Source organism: Carettochelys insculpta, chromosome 19 (assembly GCF_033958435.1).
Source record: "Carettochelys insculpta isolate YL-2023 chromosome 19, ASM3395843v1, whole genome shotgun sequence".
NCBI lineage: Eukaryota > Metazoa > Chordata > Testudines > Carettochelyidae > Carettochelys > Carettochelys insculpta.
The window spans coordinates 5,703,689-5,728,446 of NC_134155.1; the positions used below are offsets into that span (position 1 = coordinate 5,703,689).

General features: G+C 41.9%; 1 protein-coding gene across 2 annotated transcripts in view; it reads right to left on the reverse strand.

The window, feature by feature from the left end:
* TRIM37 (tripartite motif containing 37) overlaps positions 1 to 23,408 on the reverse strand; it is a 53,984-nt gene extending 30,576 nt beyond the window's left edge. For both annotated transcript variants that reach the window (XM_075013486.1, XM_075013485.1), the window contains exons 1-9: positions 23,188 to 23,408; positions 21,203 to 21,304; positions 19,071 to 19,111; positions 17,596 to 17,712; positions 14,429 to 14,516; positions 12,753 to 12,875; positions 8,513 to 8,636; positions 6,257 to 6,324; positions 3,597 to 3,721 (exon numbers count right to left, since the gene is read on the reverse strand). In XM_075013486.1, the coding sequence (XP_074869587.1) occupies positions 3,597 to 3,721; positions 6,257 to 6,324; positions 8,513 to 8,636; positions 12,753 to 12,875; positions 14,429 to 14,516; positions 17,596 to 17,712; positions 19,071 to 19,111; positions 21,203 to 21,304; positions 23,188 to 23,208 (809 nt within the window). In that variant the 5' untranslated portion in view covers positions 23,209 to 23,408. The remainder of the gene's footprint in view (positions 1 to 3,596; positions 3,722 to 6,256; positions 6,325 to 8,512; positions 8,637 to 12,752; positions 12,876 to 14,428; positions 14,517 to 17,595; positions 17,713 to 19,070; positions 19,112 to 21,202; positions 21,305 to 23,187) is intronic.
* Positions 23,409 to 24,758: the final 1,350 nt, after the last annotated feature.

Consider the following 24,758-nt stretch of genomic DNA (forward strand, 5'->3'; position numbering starts at 1 on the left):
AGTTGAGGGGAACTGGGTAAAGTGGTCCATTATTTTTAGCACATGCACATGATTAAACTAGCTGTTATGATGGATCTGGGGATCGCACCAGTAGCCAATCCACCCGATTTCACATCCCTCCAAAGCTGCAGCACAATTTGTTCTTATAGTGCAGTTTTTGAATATTTGATACCTTAGTCGAATTTGCTCCACACTAAGCATTCCATAATGGCTTCCTCGATCACAGGATGTTATTCCAAGAAGGACTGCTAAGTGGAGATGGAGTTCATCTTTCAAGGAATGGAAAGGTTATTTTGGATCCAGACTGGCTAACCTAGTGAGCAGGGCTTTAAAGTAGGTTTGACAGGGACAGGAGACCAGGTTTTTTACTCACATGTGGGCTTTGGAGACCTGGGAGCTGGGTTGGAAATGGAAGGGATCCTGGGCTGTAATTGCAAGGAAAAAGGAGGGAGTAGGGAGAACTGGGAGGCAAAAACAAATCAATATTTTAGATGCCTATACAAATGCAAGAAGTATGGGTAATAAGCAGGAAGAACTTGAAGCCTAATAAATAAATACAACTATGATACCCTGCTCTGAGTACTGGACAATTTATCTAATCAATCTGAAGTGTGACTCAGAAGAAACATTCCATGGAGAAATAATATTTTTAAAAGTTAGGTTTGGATAGGAGCTATCAGAGGAGACAAATTACAGCAATTAGGATATACTTGGCATTTTACATCTTCAAAGTGTTGTACAATCATTATCCCTAGCAAATATTTTATGTAGTCTGAGTTGTCACACTGTCATAGTTGTATTCATTTATTAGGCTGCAAGTTCTTCCTGCTTATTACCCATACTAGTTATATATTAAAAATGTGCACACCTGGACTGACGTGGAGATGGAAGCAGGAGACAGACACATTGAAAGTCTCTGGGTTAAGCTAAAAAGGGATAAAAAACAAGGATGTCGTCATGCTAGGGGTCTACTACAGACCACCTACAGGTAGAAGAGATGGATGATGCTTCTTCAAAGCAACTGAAAAAAATCAGCCAAAGTGCAGGATTTGGTGGTGTTTGGGAACTTCAACTGTCCAGAAATATGTTGGGAAACTAAAACAGCAAGGCACAGACTATCCAGAAAGTTCTTGGACTGCATTGATGACCATTTTTTATTTCAGAGGATGGAAAAAGCTACTGAGGGCGGGTTGGAAGCAGTTCTGGATTCGATTTTAACAAATAGGGAGGAACTGGTTGAGAATTTGAAAGTGGAAGGCAGCTTGGGAGAAACTCACCATGAAACCACAGAGTTCATGATTCTAAGAAATGATGTGAAAGGCAGAACAGTAAAACACAGACAATGGATTTCAGGAAGGCAGATTTTGGTCAACTCAGAGAGCTGGTATGTAAAGGTCCCATGGAAAGCAAGACGAAGAGGAAAAACAACTGAAGAGAGTTGGAAGTTTTTCAAAGGGACATTATTAAGGGCCTAAAAGCTAGCTATACTGATGCATAGGAAGGATGGTAAAAGACCGCCCTGGCTTAGCCAGGAGATCGTGCACGATCTCCATATCAAAAAGGAGTTGTATAAAAAATACAAATGAGGAAAAATTACAGAAGTTTGAATATAAGCAAACAATACGTGTAAGTAGGGGTAAGACTAGAAACGCAAACGCACAAAACGAGCTCAAGCTAGCTGGAGCCATAAAGGATACCAAGAAGACATCCCATACCTATATTAAGCAGCAAGAGGAAGACCAGGGACAGGGTAGGTCCACTGCTCAGTGAGGAGGGAGAAAACGGCATCAGGAAACTTGGAAATGACAGAGGTGCTTAATGTCTTCTTTGTTTTGGTCTTCACCAAGAAGGCTGATGCAGAAATGCCTAATACGGCGAATGCTAGTGGGAAGGGGGTAGGTTAGAGGATAAAATTAAAAAAAAGAACAATTTAAAAATTACTTAGAAAAATGAGATGTCTGCTATTCACCAAGGCCTGATGAAATGCATTCTAGAATACTCAAGGAGATAACAGAGGAGGTATTGGAACCTTTAGCTATCGTCTTTGAAAAGTCCTGGAAGTCAAAAGAGATTCCAAATGGAAAAGGGCAAATATAGCGTCCATCTATAAAAACGGAAAAAAGAACAAGAACCCAGGAAACTACAAAACAGTCAGTTTACCTTCTGTGCCAGGAAAGATAATGGAGCAAGTAATTAAGGAACTCATCTTCAAACATCTGGAAGAAAATATGGTAATAGGTAACTGCCAGCATGGATTTGTGAAGAACAAATTGTGCCAGACCCACCTGATAGCTTTCTTTGACAGGATAACAAGTCTTCTGGATAAAGGAGAAGCAGTGGATGTAGCACACCTCGACTTTAGTAAGGCATTTGATGTGGTCTCGCATGATCTTCCTATCAATAAACTAGGCAAATGCAACTTAGATAGGGCTACTATAAGGTGGGTGCATAACCATTCTCAGAGAGTAGTTAGTGGTTCACAGTCATGCTGGAAGGGCATAACAAGTGAGGTTCCACAGGGGTCTGTTCTGGGACCGGTTCTATTCAATATCTTCATCAATTATCTAAATATTGGCAAAGAGAGTACGCTTATTAAGTCTGCAGATACCACCAAGCTGGGAGGGGTTGCAACTGCTTTGAAGGATAGGTCAGAATTCAAAATAATCCAGACAAACTGGAGAAATGGTCTGAAGTAAACAGGATGATGTTTAATAAGGACAAATGCAAAGTACTCCACTGAGGAAGGAACAATCAGCTCCATACATACAAAATGGGAAGTGAATGTCGAGGAAGAACTACTGTGGAAAGGGATTTAGAGGTTATAGTAGATCACAAGCTAAATGAGTCAACAATGTGATGCTGTTGCAAAAAACAAACATGATTCTGGGATGCATTAATAGGAGTGTTGCAAGCAAGACACCGGAAGTCGTTTTCCCACTCAACTCAGCAATCATTAGGCCTGAATTGGAGTACTGTGTCCAGTTCTGGGCACCACATTCAAAGAAAGATGTGGAGAAATTTGAGAAGGCTCAGAGAAGAGCCACAAGAATGATTAAAGTTCTAGAGAACATGAGCTATGAGGGAATACTGAAAGAACTGGGCTTGTTTAGTTTAAAAAAGAGAAGACTTAGACGGGACATGACAGCAGTTTTCAAGTACCTAGAAGAGGGAGAAATTTTTCCCCTTAGCCTGAGGGGGTAGGACAAGGAACAATGGGCTTAAAATGCAGCAAGGGAGGTTTAGGTTGGACATTAGGAAAAACTTCCTAACTGTCAGGGTGGTTAAACGCTGAAATAAGTTTCCTGGGGAGGTCGCGGAATCTCCATCACTGGAGATATTTAACAGCAAGTTAGACAGACATCTATCGGGGATGGTCTAGACATTGCTTGGTCCTGCTGTGAGGGCAGAGGACTGGACTCTATGACCTCTCAAGGTCCCTTCCAGTCTAGCGTTCTATAATTCTGTACTCAAAACCATTCAGATGTTTGTAAAGTTATTTTTTTCTTCTTTGTTTAAGAGAAAACCAAGCTATTTTAATGCTATAGCTTTCAAGGTCAAACAAATACTTGCAAAATAAAGGAAATTCCAGCCTGTACCTTGTAAAATCTGGAGGGACAGGAGTAGTGACAAAGGATGCCATAGGCTTCCGGTGAACCTGCTGAAACATCATCAGAATCTCCGAACTTTTAGATATCAACTCACTCTTACTGCATGACCGAAGCTGTGGAAGGGAAAGTAGATATATCACAGTATCATTGAAGAAAACCCACAAATATGGCTAATTTTAAATGAAAACATGTCAGTAGTAGCAGCAGCAGCAACATCTTCTGCAGGTTCACAGAAAAAGGTTACAATAGCGTTTTCCACAGTCACAGTCACATTTGTTAAAACTGCCACTGAATCTATCAGTTTTCAAAGTTGGGGGAAAAAAATGGTGGTGATGACAAATTTCCATACTTGTTCCCATAACGATTTTTACAAGAAATTAAGTAAAATTAAAATCGATGCTCTCTCTACTTTCCATCAAAGAACTCGTATATTCTGTGCTCCTGAATCCTAACATGGAAATTATAGTGCTGTAGTTTCAAAACTTTAGTTAGCATCTACTGTGCATTCAGACGACTTTTCAGTCCAAAGGACATAAGTATTTCTATTAGGTTCAGTTATAATTGTTTCATCAGGTAATTGCCCCCGGCAAAGTACTACAGCAGGTTCCTGATATAGTTCAGGTTTGTGTTCCTGAGAAGGGCAACAGGTACAGAAATGATGGATACCAAGGACTCGCTGGTATAGCAATAACATAGGCAGGAGGGGACACTTGGGCAGATGGGCAATGACAAACAGGGAGGATAGGATCTGGTTGCCTCTTCCTCCCCTCAATCCCCAAACCTGACCTTGCCAGGAGGGCACCTACATGCTCTGACAAAGTGACCTCATAAAAATGTGCACACTGCACCTCTTCCCACTCCACCACCCCACAACTGAGGTTTGCCCCACTCTTCTTCCCTGGTGCTCTGGCTGGGTGGGCATGGGGGTGGGACCTTGCCCCAGTGTACCCAGCACTCTTGGCCTGGGCAAGGGGGCTTGCCCCACTCTGCTTCAGCCAGGGAGTGGTGTTAAAGGACAGGGGCTTACCCTGCTCTGGTGTTCCAATCATGGAGCAGGGGGGCGGGGTCTTGAAATCCCTGCATCCCACCCCTGTTCCACAGTGGGGCAAGTGGAACACCATGTGGAGGTATGAGATGAGCACTAGATGAGCTGCAGCTTATCTGTGGGTCACAAATAGGAGGGCATGTTCTGATTCATGTCTCTTCTGATCTATATACCAATTGCTTGGATATGCAAAACAATGGATAACGGGGAGCCATATACTGGAGACCCCCCATATACTAGCTGTGACCACAGATATGAAGCAGTATGTAGGTGAAACTTGTCTGGGCTTTGGTGTAATTCAGTTTTGTACATTACAAAATCCAGCTAAAGCAGTAATAAACAATAAAGGGAAAAGATTCTAGTTTTGTGTCCTTTGAATAGCTGTCAGACATTTTAAATACATAAGTAGTTGCACAAATAGCTAAATATATTTCTGCATAACTGAAAGGTAGGAACAGCGGGCCTCAGCTGTAAATGTAAAAATTCCAACCATGCTCAGACAAGAATAACGATATGCACGTTTTATGTTACATTTATCAAAAAAGAACATGAAATTAAAAAAGACTCAACAAGTGTACCTATAATGTAATGTTAGAGTTATAGAAAACCTCAAAAAATTGGGAGAAATAGAGGCATCTGTCTATTGCTTAAAAAAAAAAAAAATCACAGCTTCTGTAAATATGTGAAATATGACTTATGTTACCTAGTGATCTTCTGATAGTTCTAGTTCACTATTCTTTTAATGAGTTTTATACAATACAAACTATTCTGCAAAGATCCATATGGACTGAAATTTTTACCACTTTAAAATGGTGAAGACAATTTTAAAAGTTCTCATCTATAGAAGTTACTCTATAGCAAAAAAGATTTTGGGATATACTGGAAACAATTAAAAAAAAAAAAAAAGAGGCCCACATACAGCTTCTAACACACTGTTTGTGTAAGAAGCTTCCAGGTATGAGTGGAAAAAAAAACCAAAACATTGTTTTGCCATCTTCCTACAGCTGCTGACAGACAGCACCAGAGCCTCTGCTGTATCTCATAACTTTCTGGAACTGCAGAGTGAAAATTGGCCCATAACCTGTTGGCAGCAGCGAAAGTGACAAAAGTCAGTCTTATGATCCAAGCATTACACTATGATAAAATACTAAATGTCTTTGCTAATTGCTTCTGTACAGCTATTCAACAGACAGAAGTAGTTTGTTCTTGATTTAGAAATGAATGCCAGAGTTAGTTTTTGGAAAGAAATTTTGGGTGACCTAAGCCCAATTCAAACTTAATACCACCTTATGATTAATGCATAATTCAGAGTAGCAAAGGCAAGTTCATGAGGGTGCGCTTACACTAGGAACTAACTTTGCAATTAATTTTGAAGTTATTACTTCGAAGTAGCCAGCAGAAAGTCTATATACATTTTCCCTTACTTCAAAGGCAGAAGCCCAACTCTGAAGTCCTTACTCCATTCCTGGGAATGGAATAGTGCCCTATTTCAAAGTAGGGTGTGTGTAGACTCTGAAGTTATTATTGGAGCGTAGACACAGCCTGTCTCTCTTCATGTGGCTTCCAACATTTTAACTGTGGGATGATTAGTTTTTAAAATCACCTGATGTTCCACTTCCTGCAGCAGGGACTCCAGAAGTTCAGTTTCTTGGGTGAGTGATGTCTTTTGACCTGTTTAAAAGAAATGAGATCTAGTGATCATCTTTTGTGGTGATTCATTTAAAAAAATTTCTCTCTCTTCCTTCTGGAGATTGCTCTAAATATATCAAGGTTGACGGAGAACACATTTTAAAGAAAGCCTTACTTTTTAATTAGAGCAGCAGTAAATGATTCACTTGAGGTTTAAGACATTAATGAAGCATTCTTGGTGTCCTAGAAATGACAGAGGCTTTTGAAAGAAGAGCAAGTTTGGATTTCATCGAACTTACTCTGATGCAATCAAACCTTCTTTTGTAACACCTGAAATCTAATTTATAACTCACTTTTACAGGCCTTAAATCTTTTAATGGAAAAACTAATTCAACACTGATGCTTAAGTATAGAGTTTCTGTATCACAGCTACTATCAAGGATGTCACAGGACAAAAAAAAGAAGGAAAAGTTAGTTCTCATTTTAAGCCTCTCACTGGATTTGCCTTTTCTCAAAATCACACACTAATTCTTGTAAAGGAATCTGAGGCCCTTGGAGAAAACGAGCTATATAAGTGCAAAGTATTTTTCTGTGTTAACCAAATAAAGAAGGAATTCTTAAACTGTTAAATAACTGACTTTCAATCACTGAACAACTAACTCAAGTTTTCTTGATTACAATATTTAGTATATATTTAAGTGCACTTATTTCCAAACTAACTTAGAAATAGTTTAGTTAGAAGAATTTAAGAGGATATTTCTGCTAAAATCTAAGTGATTTGGCTGAAAATCTAGGTAAGTATTAGATCCGTATGAAGAAATGGTCATGATTACAATATACAAAATATGGTACAGTACTCAGTGTTACCTGGCACAAGCCATAGATGGCAATACAATTCCCCCTTTTCTTAACTGGAAAATTTTTAATAGCTATCTGGCATCATTTGCCAGTGCTCACAGAAATCACTTTTGTAAACTTGAAGTAGCAAAGGCTGTCATGTCCCCTTGTCATCATCAGATATTCTCTGATCCATCCTGCAGCCCCATTTTTTACATTTGCTGAAAAAGCTTGAGTAACCAGCACATTTGATTAACCATCAACCCTTATTTCCCATGGATGGCAGATAAAGACTGTAGCTCTGAAATTATGTTTATATGTACTTGAAAAGGATATATATAAAACCTATAAAGGTTCTGATCTTACATTTTCTTCCAAATATAATTTCACACAATCAAGAGAAATTTTCATCAGTGTATCTTATAGTTTGCATTATAATTGAACTTCAAGACATTCCCTATCTCCTGAGCTTCCAGTATATGATTTAGTTTTGCATATTGCACAAGTAAACTCCTAAAAAAAAAAGTTTTCATCTCCCTATTTCCAAATGGACTGATATTTCAATTTAGGATAATTATGGTATTTAGCTCTTACACAGCTGCTAACAACGAAGCACAAAGTATGACTGGAGAAACAAGAGTTAACTGTAGAGATGTTTTCAATTTGGGACAAAATATTTTATTTAAAAAAAAAAAAAATTAGTTACAGAGAAAAAACCCAAAAACTGCACTGTAAGTCACTTTACAAATAAGTGGAATCTCACATACATCTCTCTCTCTCTCTCTCCTTCTCTTTAAAAAAAAATTAAGTGTTATACAAACATCAGTTCTCCTTGGTATATCCTACCTACTTCCCATTTGTAAAAAGACTAAACAGTAGAAGAGGTTAAGTGCCTGGACCAAAGTCAGTAAGAGTCAAGAATAAAACTTAGAAGTTCTGATTCCTCCCTGATACCCTGCTCTCAGTACTGGACAATTTATTTAATCAATCTGAAGCGTGACTCAGAAGAAACATTCCATGGAGAAATAATATTTTTAAAAGTTAGGTTTGGATAGGAGCTATCAGAGGAGAGAAATTACAGCAATTAAGACATACTTGGCATTTTACATCTTCCAAGTGTTGTACAATCATTATCCCTAGCAAATATTTTATGTAGTCTGAGTTGTCACACAGTGGCTTTTCAAGGAATCACAGTTACATCTAACAAAAAACTTACTGTATCACAATAACCATGCAATTTACTGATGGTACTACTATATTTAGAAGTCTTCTGTCTTCATCCTGATGCCAAGACACTGCTGTATGCATGGTCTTATGTTTCCGAAACAAACCTTGCCAGATTTTCAACATTAATCTGTTACTTTCATTTACATCAGATAAGGTGAATACCTACCCATTAGTGTAATAAGCTTGTTCTTCAGTTGAGTGTCTAATCGAGCAATCATCATCTCCACTGCATTCCTAATTTCCCGAACTCGTTCATCCTTTGCACTGCGCACTGCCTCTACGTTCCTCTCCTAAAGGACAATTCAAAGGTAACATACAAAACAGTAACGATTTTCTGTTTTTGTCCACATCTCTGCCACTCATCATACCCTGTTCATTTCAAAGGAACGCTTTTCCCTGGACAAGGATTAGGAAGGAGGTAGAAGATATATTGTATGTACAACAAAAATAGTTTGTTTTAACTTGTTTGGGAAAATGGGCATCTGTGCAAATTTATCAGCATCTTAGAGATCAGATGAGGACTTCAACTAATTCCCATAGTTCTCTTCTCCCCATAGATTTGCTCCTATGTAATTACTGAAATACGTTTAGAAGTCCTAATTAAAGAAAATATATGCCAAAAGTGTTCTCTTTGGATAGCCTAGAAAAATGATCAAAACTCAGAATGCTGTGCACATCCAAAACTGAGTTCTTAATAAGGTATATAGTAAGCCATTTTTTAAACTTTGTAAAAGCTACCAACACACAGCATGGAAGACAGTAAACTAGAAGAGAATGCAGTTGCCCTCTGGTGGTTGACTGACGGTTAAACTAAAAAACACACTTATCTTTGAGTGGCCAACATATAAAAAAAAATTGCTATGACAAATGAAACCCTCTCTTGGAACTACTTGTTTCTTTTTCTACATACGGTGCTACATAGAACAAGTATTTTCTTAGGTATAGCATCCATAAACAGAAAAAAAAAGGAATGCCTACACAACAGTTTACATAGAAACTTTCACCCCTGAATCATCCTGCTCTATATATAAAGAATAAAAAAAATTTCAGACGACTTTGGAATGAAGGCTGGCTAACTAGCCAGTACACACACAGCACATCAAAAAACAAAAATTATGACCAAGAGCTTTCTCCTCCTCTTACAACAGTGCAAAAGGGATAAATATGTCCATGCAGAGCAAATGGAGCCCTGTTTTACTTTGTTTCCGTTCTTATTCAAAAGGTTTGCATGCTAAACTCCACAGAAATCAGTAAAATGTTCCCCCAGAACAAGGCATTTAATCACCCCAATCACAGACCTTCAGCTTACAAACACTAAAACAATACGTATTAAAGGGCTGGTACAATCTTTAACATAAACAACTATATTTGCATAAAAGGTGCCACATAACAGAATAGCTCATTCCAAGACACTCTTACACTCATAAGGCTGCACCCATCCTATGGGAATTGCACTACTTTAACCTGCAGTTTCCAATACTTCCACCAGGCACTACATGTGGTGAATAGGACATTGTAGTGTGGCGATTCCAGGCTCTAGAGCCCCACACAGCTCTTGGAATCTTTACATGAGGCTTACACATGGTATGCCCTCTGCCCAAACCGTGCATATGCCCCACCGCTTAGTGGGACAAGCATGTGGCAGCAGCCCCAGCTCTGCTGAGTTGCTAGCATTCAGTTAGTGAGGAGCCTGAGGATGCCTGGCTCTGGAGGAGGGCATTAGGTTAGAGCAGGGTGGGGGGGGCAAATATGGAAGGACCACAACCACAAGTGTGGCAATCCCTGAATTACTATTGGACAATACCTGTACACTCATCCCTCATTAAACGAGCACTTTACTTATGAGTACTTACTAAAATGAGGGACACAAACTTACCTTTGTTCACTAGACGAGTGAACTCCCGCCGCTAATACAAGCCGTACCCCCCTCCCCACAGATCCAACCTGCCACAGCCCCAAACACCCGCCGGCCCTGCACATCCAACCCACCACACCCTGACCCCACCGCTGGCCCTGTACACCCAACTCGCTGCAGCCTTAACCCACCTCCCACCCGCCCCATATACCCAACCCACCGCAGCCTTAACACCCCCCGTGCACCCCACAGGCCCAATCCGCCACCAGGTTTTAACCCTCCCTCCTGCTCATAGCCCCAAACTGTCCCCAGCCTTTAACCCTCCTCAACTCCCCCCAAAACCTAAGTGTCAGGGATTTTTCATCCCTCGGGCATAATCGTCCCCGTGGGGCAGGGGAAACAAGCCTCGGGCCTTTAAATATCATTACAGGGGCAGGTAGACTCTAAAAGGTACATAGGCTGCCAGTTAGCAGCCCCCTGTAACGGTCACTCTGTGTCAGTTGGTTTCCCCGGTAACCTGAACTCACAAACACTTCAAAATCATGGATTTGAAATCCAGGCTCCTCATTGGATACAGGTGAGGCAGCTTCTAGAGGAGGACCTGTTTGAAAGCAGGCCCTTCAGAACGTTCATATGTAAATAGCCTCATGAATAATGTATGAGATCAGGGAATATAAGGCAGCGCCACACAGCGCTCGCCGGTCCTTGGTGCAGATACGACTCTGCCACCTACACGGGGAGGTGCTGGCCCTTGAGGCGTCCACCAGCCCCAGGCCAGCTGCCTCTGAGGCGAAGCCTTTTCGAAGAGCTCCTGCCTTTTCAAAGAGCTCCTGCTTTTCGAAGAGCTCCTTGAAGCAACTCCATCTCCGCCCAGCAGGGCCCGCGTGCTGAGGTACCAACCGTACCTAACACACTAAAAGAGCAAAGGCAGCAGCTCTGAGGTAAATTAGGCGGGAGGTGAACTGGCCTCACCCCTAGGGTGAGGTACTGCGCTCTTGCCTGTTAGCACCCAGAGCCTGCCATCACTGCGGCACCCTCGACCTCGCCGCCGACAAGCAGCTCAAAGGTGAATCTGGTGTGTGACGAACTGGCCTCACCCTTAGGGTGAGGTACTGCGCACACACCAGCTGAAGCTTAGAGCCTGCCACCTTTGCGGCACCTACGCTCCCGCCATCTTGATTCTCCTTCACTGGACTGGACTTTGACCGAACTGGACTTAGACACGTAAACTTACTTTAACTTTTATACCCACTCCCACCTGGGAACTTGGGACCCTCTACGAGGGAACGGAGGGTGGCTCCTCTGTTGTTCCCTTCCCTGACGAGGGGAGGGAAGTACCCGGGGATTCGACCATCTGTGGCCGGGTCTGGACATCCCAGGCAGGGATTACCACTGCAGCCAAATACCGGCACATTTAGTTAGTAATTGAAGTACATTGTTAAGGTTTAAGTTGTTATAGTTACATTACTCTTAATGTCATAAAGTATAAGCTTTAACTAACCCTTCCCCTTTATCCTTTCCCCCTTATCCTTGCTCACCCCCTCTCTATACACTGCAGGAGAAGGCACTGCCTCCCTGTCTCCCTATCTGTTTATCCTACCCAGTGACCTGGGAAAGAGCACAAGCCTCCCAGGATCACTCGTTGGGCCCACTAAAAGGGTACCGGGGACCCCCAGAAAATAAAGGGACAGTCCTGACTGGCTCTTGGGCACCAACTCCTTGGGTCGAGCTAGCAACCCGACCCCGCACGGAGGTGGGGCTTAGCACCCCCACTCCGGCTCTGTAAGGAAACAGCAGGGATCGTCTAAAAACCTAACAACCCTATATACCTCTCCCCCTCCTCTTTTATCCCAATAATCAAATCCTTTTTATTTTGCGGAAAAATAAAAACCAGTTCAAGACTTAAGACCAAGCTGTCAAATGGATACTGCTACAAAAATGAATGTACGTATTATTAGAGTATAAGAGAGTTACATTTAAAGAGTTGTTACTTGTTATAGTTTTAATCTTGTTGTGTTTTTTAATAAAGCTTGTAGTTACTTTGTTTAAACCAGTCCACCCTTGTCCTAGTCTCACTGTTCCTGCTAGCCACTCCTTTCCAGGAGGCTCGGGGCGGAGTCCAGACGCTCACCTGTGTGGGCATTATCCGAGCTGGGTTTCGCAGCAGGTTTTTGGTTTGGGTCCCGGCGTCCAACGCATAGGGAGTCGGCTCCCTTGTTCAGGGACTCATTAAAATGTTTTAATTACTCACCCATCCAGAGAGAGTCCCATCACTAAGGTTCACTTACCTTTCAAAAGCAGCACCACATGCTACCACTCCTTTGCTGAATTAGGAGCACTTGGAACCAATCAAAGACTTATGGGTATTTTAATGGGAATTTAGTGTCCCTCTTACAAGTTTTTGCCTAGGAGCAGAAAGTTGGGAACCAGTTGTGCTCTTATAGCAAGGGATGAGTGTACTACCTCCTACTTCTCTTATGCTACAGAGAATCTGAACCTGCATAGACCAACTTACAAATAATGTGTAATGAGGGTGGAAATATTTTCTTACCACTTCTTGCACTAGACTGATCAACTCCATGAGCCTCCTCCGAAGTTTTGCTACTTCCTCATTCACGTTTGTGACATGTTGTTCATAAATTTCTGCTAGTGGCTTAAAAGTATGTCCTCCATGCTATTAAAAGAAAGGATTAACAGAACATATTTTAGCTATACTTGAGCTCTGTTAAATTAGTTTTTCCCTCTTAAGATACCATTCAATTTGGGAAAGATCCAGAGCAGATTTTCTGTAGAAAGTTTGTGTCTTTCACTTCACTGAGTAACATATCTTCAATCTGGCTTCTGCACCAGAAATGCTTCCTGTGGAGAGCTATTTAGAGTGAGACTGAGCACTCATATGAAATGAGCCCCAGCATTTACTGTGAACCTCTTAGGCTAATTAAGTTGGGAAGAGGGGGATGGGGGTGTTACACTCAAAGAGGTATATACATTTTGAGCTAGCACTCCACCAAAAAGATTAATTGGAAATGTAAGCTGAGTATTGCTATGTATGAGGTTGTCTGTCTCATGTGGGAATATTTAACTGGCTCAGAATTAAATAGTTGGGGATCTGGGGAGCTTATAAAGTTTTGAGTACCAACAGGGAATCTCCTCCTTTTGAATATAGGGAAAAGGGATATCAATCTTAAAAGATTAGATCAGAAATAAAAACAGTGTTATAAAAATAGTATTAAGAACTTTAAGTTTTTTTTCTTTATGTTTATGCTATTCTCCCATCCCTTAAAAATACAAAAACAATATTAGGTCAACTAGAGATCAGTTCCAGTTCTGTCCACGCTGGCTTTAACTGTTTCAATTTCAGGTTCCTATGGGCTTTCAAAGGGCAGTGGTTTTAAGTAAACATTTTAAGAGATTATTCATAATCAAAAGTCTTTATATTTTCTTCTCCCTTTCTCACAAAACAATTAATTACTTGATGGATTTTATAAAATGGGTACCATGTCCTACAATAAAAATAAGCCAAACTGTAAATATAGAACATTTGAAAGTGTCAAAAAATTGCTTGTCAGCTGTGTGTTTTCTTTTTTTCTTTTTTTAAAAAAAAACGTTTTGTTACGTTTTTCTTTGGGGCCAAACATGACTGGAGAGTACTGCAGTCACTCAGATTTAAGACACTTACTAGCAAACACAAGGTAGTCCTCACAGTTGGCCACATTATGTAAAGAATAAATGAGGGAAAGTGATTTCTAGTTTACACTCAGCTTTGCGAAGAATGAACAATGCTTACAGAGTGTTTCAAAAAAAGATGGCTGTTTCTTTTGAATTTAAAACTGGCTTTCAAATACTGAAGATTATTGCTGAATATGTATACCAAAAATTTAATTAGCGTTACATGGTTATGTAAAAGACAATTTTTGCCCTAGGCATTCACTGTCACTTTCTGTCTATTTACATCAGTCTTGGTTACCAAATTCATATTCGGGATGCTAATTCCAGCACCCTTCCAGGAGAAGCAAGGATACTTCTGGTTTGAACTTGTAACAGGAAACATTATCTCCATCAGAATTCATAACTCATTTGTCCATATACTGTACCTGCAGTATTTCAAAAGGTAATTTGCATACAATACTAACAACTTCATGTCATTGCCACTGCTTCTGTAACATAATTCAAGCACCACAAGGATGTCTCCACACAGACATACCATGCTATAAGACTTCTACTTACCATTCCTCCCCAGAGAGCACACTGGTGGCAGATACATTTCTTACATGTCCAGCAGAATACGCTGAGTTTTTCATGATGGTTTTCACACCTTAAAAAAACAGAGATGGGAAATTACACGGTAGTGCATGGAGCCTGCCAAAGATTCAGCAGTTTGATTTATTTTGTTGACATGATTTTGAGGGCAAAATCCAAAATCTACGTTACAAATGGTTTCCCAATGGCCAAGAGCAAAATTATTTAGACACATTCTTCCTGCACCGCTAAATATGCTATCATTTCACTTTTAATAACTTCCCAAGAAGTTTCTGCTGGAGGTGAGAAAGTGCATTCTGGAAGCTGTTTTAAAGCACTGTCTTATCTGCATGGTATACTAATGAAACAGGCTTTAAATTCACTGATTCTAGAAGCTAAAAGTCTCAAATGATTGAAATACCAAACAATCTAGTAACATAAGATTTTGTAAAACCTAAAGGCTGGGTCTACACGTGCCCCTTCCTTTAGAAAGTGGCATGTTAATGAGCCTATTTGAAAGGAGGTGCCAATGAGGCGCTGCAATGAATATGCAGCGCCTCATTAGCATAATGGCGGCCGCGGCAATTCGAAAGTGCGGCTTTTCGAATCGCACACCACCCATCAAGACAGGACCTTCCGAAAGGACCCCCAATTTTCAAAAGCCGTTCTTTCGATCACCAGATAGGAAGAAGGGTTTTCGAAAACTGGAGGGGTGGGGGGTCCTTTCAGAAGGTCCCGTTTTGATGGGTGGTGCGCGATTCGAAAAGCCACACTTTCAAATCGCCACGGCCGCCATTATGCTAATGAGGCACTGCATATTCATTGCAGCGCCTCATTAGCACCTCCTTTCAAACAGGCTCATTAACATGCCCCTTTTGAAAGGAAGGGGCACGTGTATATGCAGGGTAAGTATCCTGAGATGTCTATCAAGGGCCGTGTCTACACTACCTCCAAACTTCGAAATGGCCACGTAAATGGCCATTTTGAAGTTTACTAATGAAGTGCTGAAATGCATATTCAGTGCTTCATTAGCATGCGGGCGGCCGTGGCGCTTCGAAATTGCCGCCGCGCGGCTCGTCCTGATGGGGCTCCTTTTTGAAAGGACACCGCCTACTTCGAAGTCCCCTTATTCCCATGAGCAGATGGGAATAAGGGGCTTCGAAGTAGGCGGGGTCCTTTTGAAAAGGAGCCCCCTCAGGATGAGCCGCACGGCCGCATCAATTTCGAAGCGCCACGGCCTCCTGCATGCTAATGAAGCACTGAATAGGCACTTCAGTGCTTCATTACTAAACTTCAAAATGGCCATTTGAATGGCCATTTCAAAGTTTGGAGCTAGTGTAGACATAGCCAAAGTGTCATCTAAGTGTCAAAGTGATGTATAAATATTTTAACTAAAAGAAGATTCATATACAAAAGCACTCACTCTTCACTGTAAATGGCAAGTGATTAGTTTCTTTAAACGCAGGTTTCTCAGCTCGGTTTAGCGCCTGGGTCCAAGAGTAAGCAACCTTATTTCCCTTTATGTTTCAACAAGGCTTAAAGAGAGCCATGGAGGCTTAACTTTACTGCCAAGTTTCTACTGGTACCAGATACAAAGAAAAGGACACACTATTCCGGAACTCCCAAACAATGGTATATACGTCTTTCCACAACGTGAATCAGTTTTCTACATTCAGTATCACAAGAAGGTCCAGGCTTCTCCTGAAGCAAGGGTGAAACTAGTCAGTTATAATACTGTCTCCAGGACTCTGTGCAAGATATATACATTCAAATCAATTTTTTGATGATTTTCGCCACTATCTTCACTGGGAATGTATACAGAAACTAGAAAAACAACAGACAGAGAATACAACAAATACACAAAAAAATCAGTATTTTAACCTCTCAGCTTGAATACATTTGACCATCAGATAGTTAAACTAAGAAATGTGACATCTGAAGTGTTGCTTTATGCTCGTCTTTAATTGTGGCATCAACTAGTTCTACCACTTTCACTTGATTTTCATTTCTTCTGTACTTTTGTTCATGAAGAATGGCTGATTTCTGAACCACTGGCAGTGGCTTTAAATATTACTTCATCACTACACTATCTCAGCCCTCATACTCTGTGAGCAAGCTTATAAAACACCATCACAGCAAATATTTGAATATTGCCAATAAAGATCAAGGCTACAATAGTGCCTTTATGATGCTGAGAACAGTTACTTACCTTAACTGGGGTTTTTAAAGACAGTTTCTCAGTCGCTCAAGATTCAGGAAGGAAACATACATCTTGAACGGGATCCACATGGATAGGGACTTAAAGAACTACTATAATTTGTTGTAACTATGGATTATTTGATTGACATTCACTATTGCTCAGTGGGAACAGAATCTCATTTTTGGGTGAAAAAGGAAAAAAATCTAACTACCCTTCCTTTTTATCCTTTCCATCTTTGTATATCCTACTTTATTTCCTGCTGTATTATCCCCCTTCTTGCAGCAACTCTCAATACTCTGTCAAGGTGCCTTCTGTCTCTTAACGGCATGAAATCCACTGAGAAAGGGCAGTTTCAATAACAGTTATATTGGATAATACATGACGAATAAATCTCATGTAAAGTATGTAGTGATATGGATAATCTGAAAAGATTTTAGACCATTCATGCCTTACATCAAATATTTATAGGGGAAATAAATACATAAGGACACGTCTAGGATTACGCACTAGCACATTCAAGATTCCCTTTTACGTTTCCAAATGTATTAGAGAAATCTACACATTATCTCCTTTGCTTTTATTATCCATATGGTCACTGTGAATGGCTATAAGCAATGTAACAGAGGCTTCCTGCTTCAACCTTCATTTAAAGCAAGAGTGGGCAATAATTCCTGATCAGGGGATAATCCAAGAATTTGGAAAGCGGTTGAGGGCTGCACTCTTCCATATTAATGGAAGAGGTGCAGGGTCTAAGATAGAGGTTGGGTGCAGAAGGGAACATGGGGTTTGGGAAGAGGCAGTTGTGACCAGGGGCAGGAGACTGAGATGCAGGAGTTGGGGCTGTGACTTAGGAACTACAATCCATTTCCTAATTTTAAAAGAGTGCAGTTAAATGTTTGCTGTTTTGAGACAAACTACAAAATCTCCAAATTTGAGAAGAGTTATGTTCTCATACTTGTCTCTCTCATTTTCCTCATGCTTATTGAGATTGCATAGCTGAAGCGTGTCAAGCTGTTGCGTAACCTCTTCTGCCCAACGACAGTTAACAAGTTCCCGTAGCTGGAGTGGGGCTCTGGAAGAAGAGAAAAGAAAAGAAAAAGCTGAAGTTAGAGTCACAGAATCACAGGACTGGAAGAAATATCAAGGTGTCATCAAGTCCAGTCCCCTGCACTCATGCCACGACCAAGCACCAACTTCTCTTCATCCCTGAGAAATGTTTGTCTAACCTGCTCTTAAAACCTCCAAATGATGAAGATTCCATAACCTCCCTAGACAATTTACTCCAGTGGTTAGCAACCCTGATGGTTAGGAAGTTTTCCTAATGTCCAACCTTAACTTTCTTTGTGGCAATTTCAGCTCCTTGCTTCATGTTCTATCACACCTCTCACGTTCTTTTTTCTAGACTAAACTAACCCCATCTTTCAACATTCCCTCATGGATAATGCTTTGTATTATAGAATGTAAGGTCATAAGCGACCACTGTGATCAGCTAGTTTGAATTTCTAAACACTACAGGCCACCTACCCCTGAAATAGATCCTTAATCTCAGGTGGAGCTACTGAAGTCCTCAGATCCCAGTATAAAGACTGCAAATTACAGAGAATTCACCATTCATACTAGTGTAAATCTGCAAGTGGGCTGTGCCCCACATTGATGAGGAAGGAAAAAAAATCCCCAATCAAGAACTCAGTTTCAGGATGTCAAGGCTCTAAAGAACCCCAATTAAATGGATTGGCTTGGTCTATTCTGCTAGGAAATATATGAGTAGTATCTGACGCAATAAAGCTGTCTGTCTACAATGCACAAGTTCACATTTGAAAGGTTATCTTCAAAACCATCATGCTTAGAATTTTAAGGTTTTTAGTTTGTTTGCTTTTAATATAACACCTTCTGAACAAGTTGGTTGCTCAAGCATTTCAAGGAAAATTCTCTCTTACTTGCTATTAGGAAGTGGATTTTTTTTCAAACTCTGTACTTATGGGACATAAACGTTAAGAGTCTCCATGCCACTACATCTCTGTTCCTGGAACTGTCTGTCTCATGTATGTATGGAGAAAGGGTAAAGCCAAAAGTGTAGTTTGGTACTGGTGCTGGCCATTCAAGGAATCACACTGAGTCATTCTGAGATGAGTCCTGTCCGTTTCTCTCTGCTAGATGTGATTATATCCCTTAAATGGACGCAAGAACATGATGGGGATAATCAAGATTTTACACAGTTTAATCCAGGCCAAGCTACACAAAGATTTTTAAAAAATTACTTTCCTAGTTTAAATGAGGCTTCATATGATCACATTAAGAACCTTCAAAACAGAAGCTTGGGACACACATGGTAAACTTTCAGAGACCAAAACCAAAACAATGCCTCATAACAAGAAGAAAGCTGACTACACAGAGTTATAATTTATTTCTAATTTATGGAAAATATCTTACCGACAGTGAGGGCACTGTGCTCTTTGTTCAGTCAGCCAACGCTGTAGAAAGAAGTATAGACACATTTTAAGAAACAAGAGACCTAAAGGTACAGAATATTCACACATACTGGTTTCACTTCTACCAGTGATCATTTTTCTATGCCAGTCCTCCTATATTTTCTCCTAAATTTACACTCACGGTTTTAAATTCACAAAGAACATAAAAACATAAGAACAGACATGCTGGGTCAGACCAAAGGTCCATCTAGCCCAATAGCCTGCCTGCCAACAGTAGACAATGCTAGCTGCCTCAGAGTGAATCTAACAGGTAACGATCTCTCTCCTGCCATACATCTCCAGCTTCTGACAAAGAGAGGTTTGGGACACCATTCCTCATCCATCCTAGACAATAGTCATTTATGGACCTACCCCCCATGAATTTACTTAGCTCTTTTTTAAAGCCTCTTACAATCCTGGCCTTAACAGCCTCTTCTGGCAAGGATTTCCATAGGTTGACTGTGCACTGTGTGAAAAAGAATTTCCTTTTATATGTTTTAAACCTGCTGCCTATTAATTTCATTTGGTGTTCCCTAGTTCTTATACTATGGGAACAAGTAAATAACTCAAGTTCAACCAAACCCTGCACAGACCACTGAGAGGAGAAGAAATGAGTCTATGGGCATGTCTCAGGGTCGTGACAAAATTAAGAGTGCAAGAGTACTTCATCTAGTATCCTTAATTCATAGTTAAAATCATTAATATTTTGACCTACAATCATACGCACAAGATACAAGTCAAAGGATGAATTTCCTCTATGCCGGACTCTAACCACTACTTAAGATCTCAAAATCTTCCACCTCCACACATCATAGGACCTATACTCAAAAACCATGCTGAAAGCATTACTGTCAAATACAAAACTAGTGATCAGCTTGGCTCATAATTTTGTGGCTGGTAACTACACTGACCAAAACCATGCCAAAGGCTACCCACTCAACAGGTTTCCAGCACAGTTTAAGACAAACAATATAGCAGTCATGACTGAAGTCTGCTTTACAGCATGGTCAAGGCCACACAAATGACAAAGATATTATGGCCTGCAGAACCGTGTACTGCAAGTCTAGATTTCATTTCCCAGGCAGGCACCACTGAAAACATCCATTATGAGATGTTAGAGGAAACAATTTTTGTATGCTTGTTGTTCAAAAGCGACTTTTCCAGCCAATCAAGAAGCAGTATTAAGTGAGCCAAAAGGGTTGGGCACACTACTAGAATAACTAGACTAGGGAGAAATAAAGAACACAGAATAAGGAAGGGAAACTCAGTGCATTGACAAGGATACAAATTAAGTTTACCCTGTAGCTCAGAGGTGAGCAAAATATGGTTCACAAAATGGATCTGGCCTAACATTTCTGTCCAGCCTGCAGCACAGCAAGATGCTAAAGCAGACTGCTTGCCTGCCATGGCTCTCTGCAGCTCCCAGAAGCAGATGACTGCGGTTAGCATGCATCTGTACAGTCTCCATGTGCTGCTCCCCACCACACACACACAACTTCTTCTATCCAGCCAATGGGAGCAGTGGGGTGGTGCTGACGGGCAGGGGGCAGCACATAGAAACCCACTGCCCCACACCTCCAAAGGGGCTGCAGCCACATGCCAGCAGTAGACAGCTGCTTCTGGAAAGAGGAAGGAGCCATGGAAGCCATGCAGCCTGCCTCAGCACCCCACTTGCTGCAGACCAGAAATTGTCTGTGGTAAGTACCTCCCAGGCAGAGGAGGTATAAGAAGGACATTTACAACGTTTACCTCCTCTCAAACCCCCTAAACCCCTATCACAGGTCAGAACCTCCTCCTTTCGCCCCAACTCCCTCCAAGAGCCCACAACTCCTCATTTTCTCCTGTTCCCCAACACTGGACCAGCCTGGAACTCCTTCCTGAACCTTAATCCTCTATCCCAGCCCAAAGCTCCATCTGGCACTCAAGTGCACTCCCAGACACTGTACCCCCTCCATTAATATAGTAGAAAAGTATGGTTTGTGACAACTTAGCAAAATTCATTGAATGGATCCCCTGTGAATATTAATGTCCACACCCACTGAAGCTCTTTAGTTAACAATCTATGTATACCTAGAAATTAAAATGTGAACTTACCCGAATGCAACTAAAACAACATAACTTGGAGCAATGTGGACAGAGACGTGCATCACGCAACTTTTCCATACAAATGAAACATCGGAACACCTCAGCAATGCTCTGCAAAAAGTTACATTTCACACCAATGTTAAGAATACTTTAATTTGTAAGATGTTCAGCAGTGAAAACAACAAGTTTTGTAACAATAAGTCCTACTCTGCAGGGCTATGGACATGGGGGATTTGAATCATATCCTGAGACAATCAACCCTGGATCACCCTCCCATTTTCTCCTTTTCCATAAACATATTGTGCGTTCTCTATCATTTTTTAAATCGATGTCTGTAGCCAAAATACACTATTCCCACTTGTATATGTATTACATTGAATATACCACAGAATAAGTGCTCTACACCATCAGAATTACCATGGAGAAGTTCTATTTCAGTTAGAACATATTATTAGAGAAACATCCAATTATCCTAATTAATTTGCTCACTGTTAAAAAATGTACACCTCATTTCTAGTCAAAAGTTGCCTAACTACTTACTGTCAGTGGATCTTGTTATAATAGCCTGCTGAGCTTAAAAGCACATTATCAAATATTTGTTCCCCATATAGGCACCTACAGACATCTTAAATTGGAAAGATCCTTAAGACTATCACTCACTGTAAAGCATGCTTTCCATTCTTTAAACGTTTGGGTGGCCCTTCACTGAATCATATCCAATATATCATTATCAAAATAAATATGAATTGCCAATGCACTGCAGCTGCAAACCAGGCTAGTGTGATCTGTGGACTGTAATAACAGAAGTGTTGTACATAAAAACCTGGGACGTATTTCTCTCTCTCCTTTCATCACTGTCGAGGCCCCAGCTGGAGTAGTGTGTCCAATTCTGGGAACCACAATTTAGGTAGGATATGTACAAAAAGAATCCACATAAGAGCTCAAAAAAAAATCACTTATTCCAGAATAACTATAACTGAACAGTTAATCTGCTATAGCTATAGTGGTCAAATTTCCTAGTGTACATAATACCCTATATCTCCTAAATTAAGTCTCGGTCATTTTGTTCTCTCCTTACATAAACCATTCTGTACTTCAAAATACTTCTATCTTTGAACTCCTGTTTTCCCTATGATTCTTGAAAAAGGGTGATCATACCTGAACAATCTTTTATTTCTTTATAACTGTGGCATTGTGATATTTTCTTCATTTCCTATACCATAATGTTATTTGTTTCCGATCACCGTGAACAGATCTGATGCTTTTTCAGTAAAAATGTCCATGATGGTGTCTGGACCATTTTTCTTGTGTGGTTCCAGCTACTATTTCCAATGTACATTTTACCTTTCCTGTACCAAATCTTAACTTAATCGGCCATCCACAGCTTTGTGCGTCTTTGGAGATCTTCAAGATCTTCTCAAATGTGGACTATCCTAACAACTTTTGTGTCACCTGCTTTTTCTTTTTGACTCCCCATTGCCGACTCCGTTTTCCAGACCATTTATGAATATGTTGAATGCCAGTCTCTGTACACAGCCTCGGCACACAACCGTTGAATTGGCTTACACCAGTCTCGCACGGGTGTGAAAATTGAAGACAAAACACACCCTGCTGAGCACCAGTGGTGAATTTCAAACAGAGGCCAGGTTCTAGTTTCCCTGTTCCCTGGCAAGAGGCTCTGTGGGAGGCTTCCTGACAGTCCAACCACCCATCTCCTCTCCCTTCCCCCAGGTTGGGCGGAGACCCACAGATCAGTGGCAGGTGGGCAAGGCCCAGCGCTCCTGCGCAGCCAGCCCAGGGGACCCCCCCCCCAATGGTTTGTTTCAGAGACGTGCCCGGCGCAAGAGCGACGCTCACCTACCCCTCCCCGACCAGCCGCGCACCAACATGGGGCGGAACCCATGAGTCCTAGCACCCAGGCGGACCCCGCCCGTAAGGAAAGCGGAGCTGAACCCGCCCCGGCAGGTGGATGCTACCCATCCTCACCGCCTCACCTCCACGCTCTGCTCGTCCATGGCCTCGGCTCCGCTGGCGCCCGCCCGCAGCAGGGCGGCTCCTCAGCGCCGCGGGGAGCAGGTGCCGGCCGCGGCCCCTACCGGAGAGAAGCGGGAGGAAAGAGCGTAAAGAGCCACGGGGAAGAGACTCCTCCTCAGCGCCCCAGCCCCGCTAGCTACCGGCCATATTCGCCCAGGGCAACGGGCGGCGGCGGCTCCACCCTCAGCTCGCGCTCCCGCCTTGCGCCTGAGAGAGACGGGCCGGCCCCTCTCTCACGTGACCCGCCCGGCCTCAGCGCGCAGGCGCAGCGGTGTCTTCCCACCGCCCCTTCCTCCCACTGCAGCATTTGCAGAGGCTGCAACTAACCCTCACGCTTTCGCCCCGCTGCACGTTGCAGAAGCAGCAAGGGGTATGGCCACTGCTTAATCTTTGCCAGGGCGGAGTCCTGACCCCGCTGGACTGGGCTTGTCACAGCCTCAGCACCTTTAGGCTTGCTGCATCAGTTATTAATGTCAAGTCATTGCTGAGCTCTGGCACCTTTTCCATTATAAATTAAGGAGGGGCACAACCTCCTCGCCCCCCCCCCAACCGGCACGATGCAGCAGGAGAGAGTGCAACTACTGCTGCGTGCATTCCTGCATCACTTGTGTAACCGTTTGGCAGACTGGTGAATATGCTTTGAGTTGGCCCCCGCCACCGCCCATTCTGCAGGCAGTAGAGGCAACATGCACTATCGTCCCCCAGTTTACAATCTCGCTGGGGCAGGGAAGAAGATGCGGTCCTAGGTCCCAAGAAATAGCGTTAGCACTGGCCTGACTGCTGAATTCCGTGCAAAAAAGGATTTCAAAAATGTTAGTGAGAAAGGCTGAAGTGCCTCACTACACCACTAATTAAGAAAAAATATATTTAAAAATGGAAAAATAGAAAGGTCAGCTTGCAAGTCATTACTGGTAGTTTAACAGATCAGATAATCAGTAGGTCAAAGTTCAGGCAGACTGGTCTTCCTTGTGGCTATTGTTCCTGGATCATGCTATTTAAAAATAGATGATGAGACGGAAACAAAATTCTAGCCCTTGTAGAAGCAGGTCTCATCTCCAAAGAATTGTGGTAGCAGTAGGAAGGACATGGCTTCTAATCAACCATCCTTCCCCACTACTAAAGATTGTTCCCTACAGTATTTGCATTCATGATTTTCAAAATGGCAACTTCAACAGTTTCCTTTAGTAGACCATTTCACATCCAGCAGCCTGGCTTACACATTAGCAAGAAGTAATACAGGTCAGGTGGGGGGATACTAAGTTTCAAATCTACAGGCTGCTTGCATCTACACTACAGTTCTGTTTTGAAAGAGTACATCGAAAGATGCTCTTTCGAAACAGAGTGTCCACGCACACCAGTGGGGACCAAAGATTTGGTCCCTTCTTTCAAAAGGCCCCCAGCACAATTTCAAAAGAAAGCGTCCACACGTCAGGGCACTCTTTTGAAAGAGCAGGGACAGGAAGCGCCACAGGCAGGGTCGCATGGTGGACGAGCCCTTCCAGGGCTGCCACCCGCCACTTCCTTAAAGGTC